At 44.1% G+C, this 15573-nt stretch overlaps 2 protein-coding genes across 2 annotated transcripts; both read left to right on the plus strand.

Moving 5' to 3' along the window:
- The first annotated feature begins 7429 nt into the window (after positions 1-7429).
- LOC117989082 (uncharacterized) lies at positions 7430-10623 on the plus strand. Its single transcript, XM_034976384.2, has 5 exons — positions 7430-8230; positions 8310-8456; positions 8610-8681; positions 8885-9653; positions 10287-10623. The coding sequence occupies exons 1-5, from the start codon at positions 8128-8130 to the stop codon at positions 10621-10623; spliced, it is 1428 nt and encodes a 475-aa protein (XP_034832275.2). The 5' UTR covers positions 7430-8127.
- LOC138403360 (uncharacterized) lies at positions 9660-15150 on the plus strand. Its single transcript, XM_069503589.1, has 2 exons — positions 9660-9981; positions 10333-15150. The coding sequence occupies exon 2, from the start codon at positions 11304-11306 to the stop codon at positions 12654-12656; it is 1353 nt and encodes a 450-aa protein (XP_069359690.1). The 5' UTR covers positions 9660-9981; positions 10333-11303; the 3' UTR covers positions 12657-15150.
- The last annotated feature ends 423 nt before the right edge of the window (positions 15151-15573 follow it).

Raw genomic sequence — 15573 nt, forward strand, 5'->3', positions numbered from 1 at the left:
TCACAGCTCACGATCATTTAGTTCGCGAACAAAATTAACAAGGTGAAAATAGCAATGTTGAAAACTTCAATTCTTTAAAAAAACGGGCGAAGTGGGAGGCAGACTTGCTCACAGAAGGTTCCGTATTCGGGTATTTTTTTTCATCATTTTGCACGATTTAAAATACTAATTTATTTTGTTCATGAACACATTTTTTAATGATGCAACCACAAATTCACGCTTCTGATTTATTCCTTTACTTGTGCTATACAGGCTACTGTTCGGGTCCTAGTTCTCGCCGGCCGGTGTTCACCACTGCCAGGGTCGTCAGGCGACTCAGTCTCCACTCGGTGAAGAGCAGCGCTCTTGAGCAGGCTGGTGGCCCAGGGAGGTTCTAATGAAACACTAGTATCCTGGTATAACCCCTCAGGCCAGTCGCAGGCTGCCTTGCCCTTCTGACTTGTTCGCAGACTGTTACGGAATGGCCGGCCGGGTCCAGTGCCCGTCTATTTATCATTGGCCGTGAAATGTCGCGTGTGTCGACTTCATCCTGGGGCATCCGTTATCCTGCGCTGCGCATCCTGTACCGTGGAACATTCGTAGCGACGATAACGTATGCTGCAGCGTGCTGGGCGGGGAGGGCGGGGAGGGCGGCGCTTCACGTCGTGCGGTCGACGCTCATCAAGGCGCAGAGGTCTTCCCTCATCTTACTCACAAAAGCGTATCGCTCCGCCAGCTCCGCTGCGCTAGCGGTGCTCGCGGGTGTGTTGCCGGCCGACCTGGAATTGATCCGTGTTGGGAGAATCGAAGAGGTGCGCCAGTCCGTGCCCAAGAAGGAGTTGAGCAGACGCAAGCGGGATATCGGGTCGGATGTAATTGCGATGTGGCAGGAGCGGTGGTCTGCGGAGATTTGGGGTGACGAATTGCGACGCTTTTTCCCAGACGTATCCGGCAGGCTCGGGGCCACCTGGGTCGCGCCGGACTACGAGACCTCACAGATCCTCATCGGACACGGCTGTTTCCGGGCGCGCCTGCATAGGATGACGTTGTGCGAGAGCCCGGCGTGCGAGTGCGGCTTTGGCGACGAGGATAGGCACCATGTGCTGTGGGAGTGTCCCCTTTATGAGGACTTGCGGGTGACGATGTTGGATGGGATCGTACGCGGGGAAGCGGGGCCGGTCTTCTATAATCTACATGGACCTCGTCTCATCGGCGGGGAACTACAACCGGCTACGGGAATTCGCGCACCATTGGCATAAGAGGCGAAGCAGCTCGGAGCGTGCAGGTGCCAGGCCGGCACCACGGAGGAGCAGCAGCGGAGATCACAGCTGTGTTAGTGACGTCTAGCCCCCAAGGGGGGAGAGTGACCATAAGGGACAAGGAAAAGACAAAATAATTTGTAGGGAGTGAAGAAGGCGCCCCGGGAAAATGCCAAGAGCAAGTACCGAACGGGCGCCCTCCCGCGATTCGGCCCATATAACCGAGAGGTTGGTGGGGCCATGGGAGGTGGAGGGTTGTCCCAGTGGCCGTGAAATATTATCGTATGTTTCAAACCTACGTTTCAAATTTCAAGTTAAAATAACAATAGTTAAAACTTTTCTATAAAAACTTTTCCCCCTATTTTACCACCCTTAAGGGGGGAATTCCCCAAATTGACTTATACGGTTTTTTATTATTTAAAGCTAATAACCTATAATATGTCGATTTTCATGTCTCTAACTTTAAAAACATAGGACTTTCATACAACCTTCGACACCCCCCCCCCCCCCTTTCCCACCCTTAGGGGAGGATGTTCTCAAAACCGTTTCTTAGCTGACACCTACGTTCTAAAAAGAACCTACTTTTCAAATTTCAAGTTTGTAGGCTTTATAGTTCCTGAGATTTCGTGATTAGTCAGTGAGTGAGTGAGTGAGTGAGTGAGTGAGTGAGTGAGTGGTATTTCTCTTTTATATATTCAGAAGATAAAGAACGGCTGCTGACTACTCTGGTGGTATATGTCGCTGTAAGTGACATAAGTCGTGATCTCTCTGCATCTTATACAGCTGCTATAATGCTGCTCTGTGGCAATGCGCCGTCACGATCAGGCGTAGCAATTTATTTTAATATTATATTATCTTCCTTTTGAGAGTTCCTCGTAAACAAGCTTTATATTACTTCTGAAGCGAGCTCGAGGAACTTGTTATTGCTACAGAATCAATGGAACGAGGAATTTGCCTGTAATATAATGTAATCCAATAAATGGCCCGTAATCAGCTCATGTCGGGCCACAGAGCACACAGACCGTAGCGGCGTATCTCGCGACAGGCGCCGCGCGCCGTCCGGCTACAGAGAGACAGCAAGAGCCGCAAGTCCTGCAGCTAGCGGGAAATGATCTCGCGACAGGCGCCGTCCGGCTACAGAGAGACAGCAAGAGCCGCAAGTCCTGCAGCTAGCGGGAAATGATCTCGCGACAGGCGCCGTCCGGCTACAGAGAGACAGCAAGAGCCGCAAGTCCTGCAGCTAGCGGGAAATGATCTCGCGACAGGCGCCGTCCGGCTACAGAGAGACAGCAAGAGCCGCAAGTCCTGCAGCTAGCGGGAAATGATCTCGCGACAGGCGCCTTCCGGCTACAGAGAGACAGCAAGAGCCGCAAGTCCTGCAGCTAGCGGGAAATGATCTCGCGACAGGCGCCGTCCGGCTACAGAGAGACAGCAAGAGCCGCAAGTCCTGCAGCTAGCGGGAAATGATCTCGCGACAGGCGCCGTCCGGCTACAGAGAGACAGCAAGAGCCGCAAGTCCTGCAGCTAGCGGGAAATGATCTCGCGACAGGCGCCGTCCGGCTACAGAGAGACAGCAAGAGCCGCAAGTCCTGCAGCTAGCGGGAAATGATCTCGTGACAGGCGCCGTCCGGCTACAGAGAGACAGCAAGAGCCGCAAGTCCTGCAGCTAGCGGGAAATGATCTCGCGACAGGCGCCGTCCGGCTACAGAGAGACAGCAAGAGCCGCAAGTCCTGCAGCTGGCGGGAAATGATCTCGCGACAGGCGCCGTCCGGCTACAGAGAGACAGCAAGAGCCGCAAGTCCTGCAGCTGGCGGGAAATGATCTCGCGACAGGTGCCGTCCGGCTACAGAGAGACAGCAAGAGCCGCAAGTCCTGCAGCTGGCGGGAAATGATCTCGCGACAGGCGCCGTCCGGCTACAGAGAGACAGCAAGAGCCGCAAGTCCTGCAGCTGGCGGGAAATGATCTCGCACCAGGCGCCGTCCGGCTACAGAGAGACAGCAAGAGCCGCAAGTCCTGCAGCTGGCGGGAAATGATCTCGCGACAGGCGCCGTCCGGCTACAGAGAGACAGCAAGAGCCGCAAGTCCTGCAGCTGGCGGGAAATGATCTCGCGACAGGCGCCGTCCGGCTACAGAGAGACAGCAAGAGCCGCAAGTCCTGCAGCTGGCGGGAAATGATCTCGCGACAGGCGCCGTCCGGCTACAGAGAGATAGCAAGAGCCGCAAGTCCTGCAGCTGGCGGGAAATGATCTCGCGACAGGCGCCGTCCGGCTACAGAGAGACGGCAAGAGCCGCAAGTCCTGCAGCTGGCGGGAAATGATCTCGCGACAGGCGCCGTCCGGCTGCAGAGAGACAGCAAGAGCCGCAAGTCCTGCAGCTAGCGGGAAATGATCTCGCGACAGGCGCCGTCCGGCTGCAGAGAGACAGCAAGAGCCGCAAGTCCTGCAGCTAGCGGGAAATGATCTCGCGACAGGCGCCGTCCGGCTGCAGAGAGACAGCAAGAGCCGCAAGTCCTGCAGCTAGCAGGAAATGATCTCGCGACAGGCGCCGTCCGGCTGCAGAGAGACAGCAAGAGCCGCAAGTCCTGCAGCTAGCGGGAAATGATCTCGCGACAGGCGCCGTCCGGCTACAGAGAGACAGCAAGAGCCGCAAGTCCTGCAGCTAGCGGGAAATGATCTCGCGACAGGCGCCGTCCGGCTACAGAGAGACAGCAAGAGCCGCAAGTCTTGCAGCTAGCGGGAAATGATCTCGCGACAGACGCCGTCCGGCTGCAGAGAGACAGCAAGAGCCGCAAGTCCTGCAGCTAGCGGGAAAAGATCTCGCGACAGGCGCCGTCCGGCTGCCGAGAGACAGCAAGAGCCGCAAGTCCTGCAGCTTGCGGGAAATGATCTCGCGACAGGCGCCGTCCGGCTGCAGAGAGACAGCAAGAGCCGCAAGTCCTGCAGCTAGCGGGAAATGATCTCGCGACAGGCGCCGTCCGGCTACAGAGAGACAGCAAGAGCCGCAAGTCCTGCAGCTAGCGGGAAATGATCTCGCGACAGGCGCCGTCCGGCTACAGAGAGACAGCAAGAGCCGCAAGTCCTGCAGCTAGCGGGAAATGATCTCGCGACAGGAGCCGTCCGGCTACAGAGAGACAGCAAGAGCCACAAGTCCTGCAGCTAGCGGGAAATGATCTCGCGACAGGCGCCGTCCGGCTGCAGAGAGACAGCAAGAGCCGCAAGTCCTGCAGCTAGCAGGAAATGATCTCGCGACAGGCGCCGTCCGGCTACAGACAGACAGCAAGAGCCGCAAGTCCTGCAGCTAGCGGGAAATGATCTCGCGACAGGCGCCGTCCGGCTACAGAGAGACAGCAAGAGCCGCAAGTCCTGCAGCTAGCGGGAAATGATCTCGCGACAGGCGCCGTCCGGCTGCAGAGAGACAGCAAGAGCCGCAAGTTCTGCAGCTAGCGGGAAATGATCTCGCGACAGGCGCCGTCCGGCTACAGAGAGACAGCAAGAGCCGCAAGTCCTGCAGCTAGCGGGAAATGATCTCGCGACAGGCGCCGTCCGGCTACAGAGAGACAGCAAGAGCCGCAAGTCCTGCAGCTGGCGGGAAATGTTGCAATCTTGTGGAACTTCCATGTTGTACTTTCAGCCTTACGTCCACCGCATTGATACAAATGACATGATTGAGGCAAATGCCAAGTTGATGCCCGTGGATTTAGGTAATTAAAAATCCCGCGTGGAACTCTTTGATTTTGCGGGATAAAAAGTTGCCTATGTCACATTCTGGGTCTTTAGCTACGTACCCATACAAAAAATTACGCCGATCCGTTACTCTGTGCGGCGTGATCGAAGGACAAACCAATAAACTAACAAGTAAACACAATTTCGCATTTACAATAATGGGTCAGTAACCGTTTATTAATTTTTAAAATCTATACGCAAAAAACTTTGACTTTAAGAAAGTTTTTTTTTATCTTGTTGAACTTTACCTAGTTCACCAGTTACCAGGTAGCACACACTCAAACACACGCGTCCGCAAGTCGCGTAGTTAGCTACTAGGTAGGTAAGTAGGTACGTGCCCTGGGTATTATATTTTATTCACAAACGTTTCCAACATCAAAGATGGATAAGTCGAAGCTTATTTCGTGAACTAGATTTAGGGAGTTAATAAAACTACATACTATTTTGTCATTCCAAGTTTATTAGATTTGATATAAAAGCGAGACTTTTTCGTGAAAATAACACACGAAGCGGTGAAACCATGGAGATATCGGTATATCTAGAGGAGCAAATCTCGTCCATCGTGTAAAAGGGGCACAATGTGTAAAGCTCGGCAAGAAGAACTTCAAGCATGCAGGTTTTCTCACGATGTTTTCCTTCACCGTTAAAGTAAGTGACATTTAATTGCTTACAACACACCGAAAAGTTAGATGCGTGACCGGGATGGAACTGCCGACCCGTCGATTAGGAGGCGGACGTCTTACGGACGTCTTACGGACGTCTTACGGACGGCTAGCACGGAGGAACACTAATGCCTCTAACAAAGTAAACTAGAGTGAAGAAACTTTCGGTCTAATCTTGAATTGACTGCTGTCAAATATTAGGCTAAGGGTGCCGTGAAGTCAAAGATACCTAGTCGTTTCATAGCATATAGCCTACCTAGCCGGACCTAGCGTCAATTGAAGGCAATATTTGACGCCTGCCAGTGTAGGTGAAGCCGCAAAGTTTTTTTACAAGTTTCATAACTGTCGTGATTTTTGCATGGATACATGTAACAGGATTGTTTTTATCCGGGAAAATCGAAGTTTCTACGAGATTTTCAAAAACCTAAATGGACGCGGATATACTCGTAGACATCAGCTAGTAAGACATAGGTTACTAAATATTTTTGCATATTTGATGATCATTAAACTTGAATTGAACTAAACTGGCGTTAAAAATTATTCCTCTTACTAGATAAACTAGTGGCCTAATTTAGGAACTTCTTCTAAGATCAAAATCATGTACCTTATAATAGGATAAGGTCTACTACATTCTACAACGACCGTCCGATGCTCCGGCGATGCCCGTGTTCAGGAGCACGTTACAAGCTCGTTGTTACAGAGAGCTAGTCATAGCATCAACACAGTAGCACTATGACGACATCAAGGCCCACATTACAGAGACATAGTATATTCCCCTATAGAGCTATAGAGGCAGCATATCATTACACTACACGCCAAACTTTGAGAGATTTCACTAGACGTTATGAAATAAGTTTTGCTCGCTTCAAATATGATAAGCTTCAAAATTAAATTTGATGGTTATTTAACTTTAAATTTATGACAATGTGGCCTGATTTTCCAATATTGTGGAGTTTCTGGTGATTGAAAAAATCCTGAATCGTTTCGTGACGTAACAAATAAATTGTGATCTACATAGTACATACCTAACAGAGTAAGTATAAGTAACAAAGTATAAGCGATCTCTGGAAATAGTATAGATTTTCCAACGTTTTAGGAACAAATTATACACTTTACTTTTAATACACTTTGAATTCTTTCTATTTCAGTTAACCTCAAAGTTTTCTATAAAGGTAAATAGATTTTTCATCTTTTGTTACATAAGTTTAGTGTGCCTACGTCGTTGGGTTCCTATGTTCACACTTGAATGGAACATCAGTTTAGGGCCGCCAATAAAGAACGCGTTTGATGTAATCTGTAATTGGCTCGCGTCTCTGCGGCTCCATCGCGGCCCCACCGCGGCCCCAAACAGTGGAACCTTCATACGGAATTACATCTCATTCCACCGCCGCTTTTATTTTCCCCACTAAAAGCTCTTTCGGGCTCGTAAAAACATTGACAATTACAGTTTAAGCAAATTACAATTTGTTTTTATTTGTTTGAAGATTTTTTGTGCAATTTGAGGGTTCCGCAAGTACAATCCGCAAGGTATGCTCCTATCTTAACGTGTATTTGCACATTCGCGAAAGAGGGCGAGCCACGACGAGAGCTACGCGTCTACACGCTCACCTCGGGCACAGAATACAGCAGTGCCTCGTCTCTGGGTTCATGTTGCAGCAGTGCAGTAGCGCTGCTCGGCGTGCGTGTAGATGCGGGGATACAAATGACGTCATGTGACGGCAGCACTTCGGCTTACGAACAACCCCCGACCATTTCCATTTCAACTTCGCAATTAACTTGGCTTTGCTTGGGTCAGTTCTGTGGTCTGGTGCTAAAAGGGCCAAAGTACGTTTTTGTATGAAACGAGATTGTAATGCCAGTTTATTATAAAAGTATGATATTTTTTTGTGCTAAAAGGGCGTTAGTGTATTAACAATCTTTCAAAAGTTACTATGTAAAAAAGGCCAATGTAGTGTGCGCTTTCATACAGTTAAGTAAAAATAAATAAATGATCAAAGGGCTGCAGTATACTTAAGCCGACAAGAAATTATTATTTTTCACTTTCTTAGTAATAGGGTAAGAACAAAAACGATCAAAGTTAACATTAGCCCTTTTTGTGATATAATTTTAGTTTGCCGCTTTATTTATATTAAAGCAAAATAGACCAATCTTTACATTGGTCCATTTTGCACTAAGTCAGTAATATTTTTACTATAATATCCAAATTTTAAAAAGACCAAAGATAACTTTGGTCATATTTGCAACCAAGTGATGAATAAAAAATGAAAATGTCATCTCTGTTAAATAGGCATCAGATTACATTGGCCTATCTTACGTGAAACGAAACGACGTTTTGGCTGTTTATTCTGTGGTCCTGCGTGTCAAACGCCAGTCACAGCCAATGTTTATTTGTCAAACTAGCCGCGTAAATTTGACGTTTAGTGTTTAAAAATATTGCTTTCTATCTAAGATTGAATTATAATCTTTTCTTTTGTTGTGTACTTGATAATAATTGCTTCTTACCATGAATCAACCGAAAAGATTGTTTAAAGATAACCGAAGTGCGAAAATGTTGCGATTACTTACTCGTGTTGAAGCTACTGACGAAGAAGAATCTGATGATAACGGTAAGATTTGAGTTGAGTGTTGTGCCTTACTTTTTTACGTAAAAATATGTTGAATTACAAGTTATATTATAAATTGTAGCTCAATTTGTGCAAGAACATCATGCCGAAGATAAATCGTTCACGCCATTAAACACAGCATCATCAGCAAATGACCAGCAGAGTTATGGTGATAGTCTTGAAATAAATCGGCCACAAGTGGATCCAGTAGCAAGTTCAAGTATCGAAGGTTGGTAAAATACATATCAGTCTTCATGAATGAAAAATAGCTATTATAAATTTACTTTATCTAACTTAGGGATCAGGTGTTTATTATTGTTATGGTTTTAGATTATAGTTGCTTAGATGAGTGTACCTAATTAATGTGTATTTTAAATTGCAGGTTGTCGGTCTGAGCAAGGATGTAATGTCGAAGAGCAATCAATAATGCCACATTCTAGTGAGCTGAATGATGGCAAGTTTCTATAAATTGTATTTTTTTAGTATAGGGATTGGTCAAGTTTCATTTTGTATTTTTTTATGCTAATGATTGTAGGTATGCCTAAATATTCTGGACACCAATCACACTTCCCCTGTTTAGCCATCTATGGAACAGGAAGGATGTTCAAATGATGTACAATCTAATAATTGATTTTTATAACTTTTTTTAATTTACAGGTGTTCTACAAGAATTACAAAACCGAAGCATATTACTAAGTGACTTAGAATTATCTTGTGACAGTTCGGATGAATATATACCCGATTCTTATGAGTCTAGCAGTTCTTCATCAGATAATGAAGAACTTCCAGCTGCCAGTACTGAAAGTTTGTCTTCACATTTGAATAATGTCTCAAATATTACCTCTGCTGTTGCTGTTCCTGAGAGTCCAAATCAGTTGAGTAGAAAAAGAAAAAGGAATCCTAAATTATGGAAAAGAAATGTTAGAAAGGAAAATAGGACTCATGGCAGAAGCTATACATCATGCAAAGGCACCCTAAAACTGGCTAAACAACTTGGGCCTTCCTGCAATTGCAAGAAAAAATGTGCTGATAAGTTTCCTGAATACCTGAGACAAAAGATATTTGCCGAGTTGTATGATTTAACTGCAGAAAGTCAATCACAGTATATAGCAAGCTTGATTGAAGAATTTCCAAAAAAGTCGACTAAGGTTGTCAATGGGTTGAGTAGACGCCAATGGACCCGAAAATACTTCTTCACTAATCAAAGTGAAACTAGAACTGAAGTATGTCAAACTATGTTCCTTAATACATTATCATTATCATTGAAAAAAGTAAGAGTAATTGTTGAGAAAAAAAGGAACTCAGAGGTAGGAATACTTTCTGTAGATCAGCGAGGAAGGCACCAAAAACAGAAAAGAATTAGCGAGGCCAGTAAGATGGAAGTAAAAGAGCATATTAAAATGTTTCCAGCTTATGAAAGCCACTTGTAACGTTGTACAAGAACGTTGCATGTATTTAATAAAAATTCGGCGCCTAACCGAATATTAGCAGAAATATCGCGCACGTACGACTGCAATCGTGTTACGTCGTGTTTCAACGAATGAGTTCCGCGTGCAGCCGCTAGAAGCGAGAGGGCGACACTGCCGCGCTGCGCCCGCGCATATATTTTACTAAGATCAGTCTAGAATCTTTTCGAAAAGTGACAGGAAGCGAATTGTTCCTCGGAAGTGTTCCTTATGATAGTTTCCGTATTCCTGGAACTATTATTAACAGTTTTAGTGACCTACGTGGATTTGTAACCCGTGTATAAACGGGTAAGTACTGGAAAATCGCCGTAGGATAGTTTTATTTCTTAAAATTGTCATTGACCCTCGCGTCATTGCATAACCTTGCTTTGTTCATTAGTAGATTATAATTTTGCTTACCTAGTTTACTGTATTATTAGCCAATAGATGCTAATTGCCTTCTGCAATTAGTGTCGTGCGAGTAAATTCCTTTGTTTTTAAAAATGTTAACGTAGTCTCACACCTTCCTTCCCTTGTAACTCCGTCTGATTGTGACAACGCATACTATCATTACGCTGTGCTTTCCGCTTGCTGTGCCGCGTGGTCACGATCAGAAGCGTAGTGAGAGACCTTGCTCAGCCACTGGAATGTGCGTTCCAGGTTCTGGATCCTGCTTGGATTTTCACGGCACTTCTTCGTGCTTCTTCGTGCACCTTGGATCCCGCTGCCGCTGCCTACGCCAGGCGCATCACGTGGCACCCTCTTCCGGCGCTACGGAACTCCCTGCACCTGGCCAGCGGTCTGCCTCCGTACACCTCGTCGAGCGCGCATTCCCCTTCCCTGAAGACCATCTCGCCGGACTCCCGCTACCTCTGGGACGTTACCGCACGGCGAAACAGGGAAGTACAGCCTACTGCAAGTTTAGTGATTGTAGTGACGCCAGCACGCTAACTCACGACCCTACTTATCTAAATAAATTCTCGTGTTGACTTGTGGGTTTTATTCCTCGCCACTAAAAAACCCCCTCGTCACACTGGCGCCTCAACTGGTAAGTAGGGTCATTATAATCCTAAGCTTGTAGTAGTGTTAATTTGGTGTGTGTGCTTGTTTTAATTTAATTGTAAAACGTTTTAATTTTTATTTTTGGTTGACTGCAACTAAGGTGTTCGACGTACATAGATACCTATTGTAAACCTTGTTAAAGGGCATCACTCACTAAAGAGCAATCTTACATAAGCTATTTTTATAAATTTTATTGTTTTCAATTTTTATTAATTGTTGTCGTTCACATTAACTGTATATTATTATTATTATTGACCGTAGCGAGTACCGTTAGAGAAAAAAAATCTTATAAACGTCTCACACATTAGTTGCAATTTTCGTTTTATTTTTGTTGCTGCTTTGACATGTTGCACTGGTTGATTTAGTCTCATCAATCAATCAATCATTCACCAATCACTCAATCATTTCATGGTATTACTTCACGCTTTAAAGAATAAACAACCAAAACGTTATTTTAGTTAATTTTAATTGTAACAGACGGAGATTTCAGTTATTTTTTGGTGCGATTATTCAGTACTTACCCAGCGTATATTTTTTTAATTGTTGAATTATTTTAAATTTTACCAACAATGGCTTACGAGGTCAAATTTATGTCACTTCAAAAAGTGGAACTTGAGTATGAAGTCGCTATTCGAGGTGAAACTCCAGCTTCCACTGTTCAAGAGCTGAGGAAACAGATAGCTAAATGCGGTCCACTATACCCTTCTGAGGATATTTTAACTAGTCCCTTTGAACCTTCTGTAGATATAGATGGCGTATTTGATGCTCTCGAGAAGGTCGAACAAACAATTTCGTCTGCTTCGGACAGAAGTGCACTATTGCGAACCCAAAACTTACTAAACCATGTATATCATCGACTTCACCGTATTCCGTGCTCTGATAAAATAAAACAGGACTACGATGAATGTGTCACCTTGTATAAAACACATGCAATGAAACTTAGCACGCTCTTAGACAATGCTACAGATCCCCTAGCCATTGCGAGTAGTAGTTCTGCGAATCCTACAACATCTACAACGCCACTCAATGTCAACCTTACTTGCGAAGGAAACAACTCTAATTTGTTTTCTAAATTAAAATTTGATGGCAAATCTTGCGTAAGGACTTTTATCCAACGTGCTAACGAATTTTGCCAAGCAAAAAATATAGATTCTGACAAAATTTTAAAAAATGCTACCGAAATATTTACCGGCAATGCTATTCATTGGTACCGAGGTATTAAGGATTCTGTACATACTTGGGAGGAACTTGTTGTCTTACTAAAGAAGGATTTTAGTGAACCGGATTACGATTACAAATTGAAAGAGGAAATTAAATCACGTACGCAAGGTGAAAAGGAAAACATAGTCATCTACCTTTCAATTATGTCTGGGCTTTTCTCACGACTTAATAAAGAACCTTCAGAAGAGGACAAATTGGAAATACTTCTTCATAACATTCGACCTTTTTACGCGAATGCATTGTCCTCTGCTTCGTCCGTTAAATCCATTGATGAGTTGAGAACGCTTTGTCGGAATCATGAAGCTATACATTCCCGATTTTCTCAATTCAAAGAACCTCCAAAACTCACATCTGATACACTAGCACCAGATTTTGCTTATTCTAGTGGTAAAGTTAACCCTAACCCTACGCCAAAATTCAGTAACAATAATTTTAAATTTAACAGAAATAATAATGAAAATAACAAATCTTTTCACAATAAACAGAATTCCCCAAATTTTAGTAATTATGTACACGCTGTTGCAACTAACTCTCAAAAGCGAACTCAGTACTGCGTACGCTGTCGCACTGACTCGCATAGTACTAGACTGTGTACTGCAGATAGATCTAAGATATTTTGCTTTATCTGCGGCCTCAAAGACTTTAAATCAAATAATTGTCCAAATTGCTCTAAAAACAAACAACCTGATCCAAAAAACTAGAATCTGAGAATTGTGCGGATAGTAAATTTAATGAAAAGGATTGGAAAAATTGGCTTAGTATTATAAATTTATATTTTAAAACTTACAAAATCCACACAATTCTCGACAAAAATTACAATCATGATGATAGGCCTCATGCATCGATTCAGGTTAATGGTCTCAATCTTTTAGGTCTCTTAGACTCTGGCTCTAGCGTTACTATACTAGGTAACGTTATTCATCATAAACTAGGCAGTCTAGGCCTGCCTCTAATTAATGACGACTGCATTTCGGTCACTTCAGCCGGTGGTCAATGTTTAAAAAGTATCGGTTACATTAACTTGCCTGTTGAATTTGAAGGTCAATTTCACATCTTGAAAGCATTTGTTATACCAGAAATCAGAACCAATCTTATTCTAGGTGTTGATTTTTGGCGGAAATTCCAACTTTGCCCTAAATATGTCAGCAGTGTTATTACTACCAATAACAATGTTGATAATAACCCTAAGGCTGATGCTTCACATCAACCTTTCATTCAAAGCTATAGTAACTTGTCTGATTCGGAAAAACTGTTAGCTGATAACATTATGAAGCAGTACGAGGATATTTCATCAGAAACCAAAGGTCTGGGTGTTACTAATATCATCACTCATCATATCGATACTGGAGACTCCCCGCCTATCAGACAACGTTACTATAGAATGTCACCAGCTAAGCAGCGTATTCTATGTGAAGAACTGGACGAAATGCTAAAGTTAGGAGTTGTCGAATCTTGCGAGAGTCCATGGTCTTCACCAGTCCTTCTGACCCCTAAAAAAGACGGTAAGCTTAGGTTTTGTCTCGATAGTCGTAAACTAAATTCTGTTACTAGAAAAGATGCTTATAAATTACCCTATGTATCGGAAATATTAGATAATCTCAAAAACGCTAAATATTTGTCCAGCATCGATTTATCAAAAGCATTTTGGCAAATACCTATAGCAACTGAAGATCGAGACAAAACTGCATTTTATGTCCCGGGTCGGGGTACTTTTCGTTTTGTTACCATGCCTTTTGGGTTAACAAACGCTCCTGCGACTCAGCAACGCTTAGTTGATATTTTATTTTACGGTCCCGAGTTTGAAAACTCGGTATTTGTGTTTGTGGATGACATAATAATCGTCTCACCTGATTTTAACACTCATATTTCACTACTAATGAAGGTTTATAAAAAATTACAAATGGCTAACTTAACCATAAATTTATCAAAATCGGTTTTCTTTAGAAGCGAACTTAAATATTTAGGCTATATCGTGAACGCTGAAGGATTACACGTGGACCCTGGGAAAGTTGACGCGATCCTTAATTTTAAAACTCCCACTAATAAAAAGGAAGTTAAAAGATTCCTAGGTACAGCTTCCTGGTACCGAAGATTCGTACCTAACTTCAGTACAATCGCTGGACCACTGAACCAATTGACGTCTACAGGTAAAAAAGCTAAACCTTTTATCTGGTCTAAGGAAGCTGATGAATCTTTTAACAAACTTAAGGAATGCTTAATTTCTGCTCCTATTTTGGCTTGTCCTGACTACAGCCTGCCATTTGAAATCCATACTGATGCTAGCGACTGCGGAATAGGTGCGTTGTTAACTCAAACTATTGACGGCATTGAACATCCTATTGCATATATGAGCAGATCACTGACGGTTCCAGAGCGAAACTATAGTATCACGGAAAGGGAGGCACTTGCAGTCTTAGTGGCTTTGGAACATTGGCGATGCTATATCGACAATGGTCTCAAGTTCACGGTGTACACTGATCACTCCGCACTCAAGTGGTTCCTTAACCTTAACAATCCTACTGGACGTCTAGCTCGCTGGGGCATCCGCTTGTCTTGCTTTAATTTTGAAATTAAACACCGTCGTGGCGCAGACAACATTATTCCCGACGCCCTCTCTCGCGCATGTCCCGTAGCTGCTTTAGACGCGACTTTAGATACGTCATCTAGTAGCTGTAGTAGTTCAGACCAATGGTACTTAAACATTTACCATGGCTGCCAAAATTCACCAACCTCCTTTCCAAATTACATCGTTAAAAATAACAAATTGTACCGCCTTATGCGAAATAAATGCGCCTTATTACAGGAATTTGAATGGAAGGAAGTGATACCTAAAGAAAAACGCGAACTGATTCTTACAGAATGTCATTCAGAGCCTACGGCTGGTCATTTTGGCGTTTTCAAAACTTACAAGCGCTTAACGCTACGCTATTATTGGCCCAATATGCACGCTGATGTAGTGAACTTTATTTCCAACTGTGATACCTGCCTATCCTATAAAACTCCTACTCACGGTACTATGGGACAGATGGGTAGACCGAAGGAAGTCTCGCGACCTTTCCAAATGATCTCTATAGATTTTGTAGGTCCCTTGCCCACTAGTCGAAAGCAGCATAGCTATCTTTTAGTAGTAGTCTGTTGTTTCTCGAAATATACTATGCTGTTTCCACTACGACGCGCTAACACAGAATCTGTTATTCGAGTGAGAGGACAACGTGTTTCTAGTCCACGGAATTCCTCAATCTATCGTCCTGGATAACGGAACTTATTTTTGCAGTAAAGACCTGGATACATTCTTTAAAAAGTATAAAATACCGAACGTATATTTCACACCTAAGTACACGCCACAAGTCAACACAGTGGAGCGCTATAATAAAACGGTCATTACGAGTATAGCCTCATTTATAGAGAACGATCACAGATCTTGGGACACTAAACTGCCGAAAATACAGTTCGCTATGAACAGTTCTGTGAACGAGTCTACTGGGTATACTCCAAATTTCCTGGTTCATGGGAGAGAACTCGTTTCTTGTGGTTCTCATTACCTAAACTCCGATATAGGTGATGAATTTATTTTTCTACCTAGGGATATCTACTGCGAAAATCTGGGCCACCTCGCTA

This window comes from Maniola hyperantus, chromosome 15, assembly GCF_902806685.2.
Source record: "Maniola hyperantus chromosome 15, iAphHyp1.2, whole genome shotgun sequence".
In the NCBI taxonomy this organism is placed as follows: domain Eukaryota; kingdom Metazoa; phylum Arthropoda; class Insecta; order Lepidoptera; family Nymphalidae; genus Maniola; species Maniola hyperantus.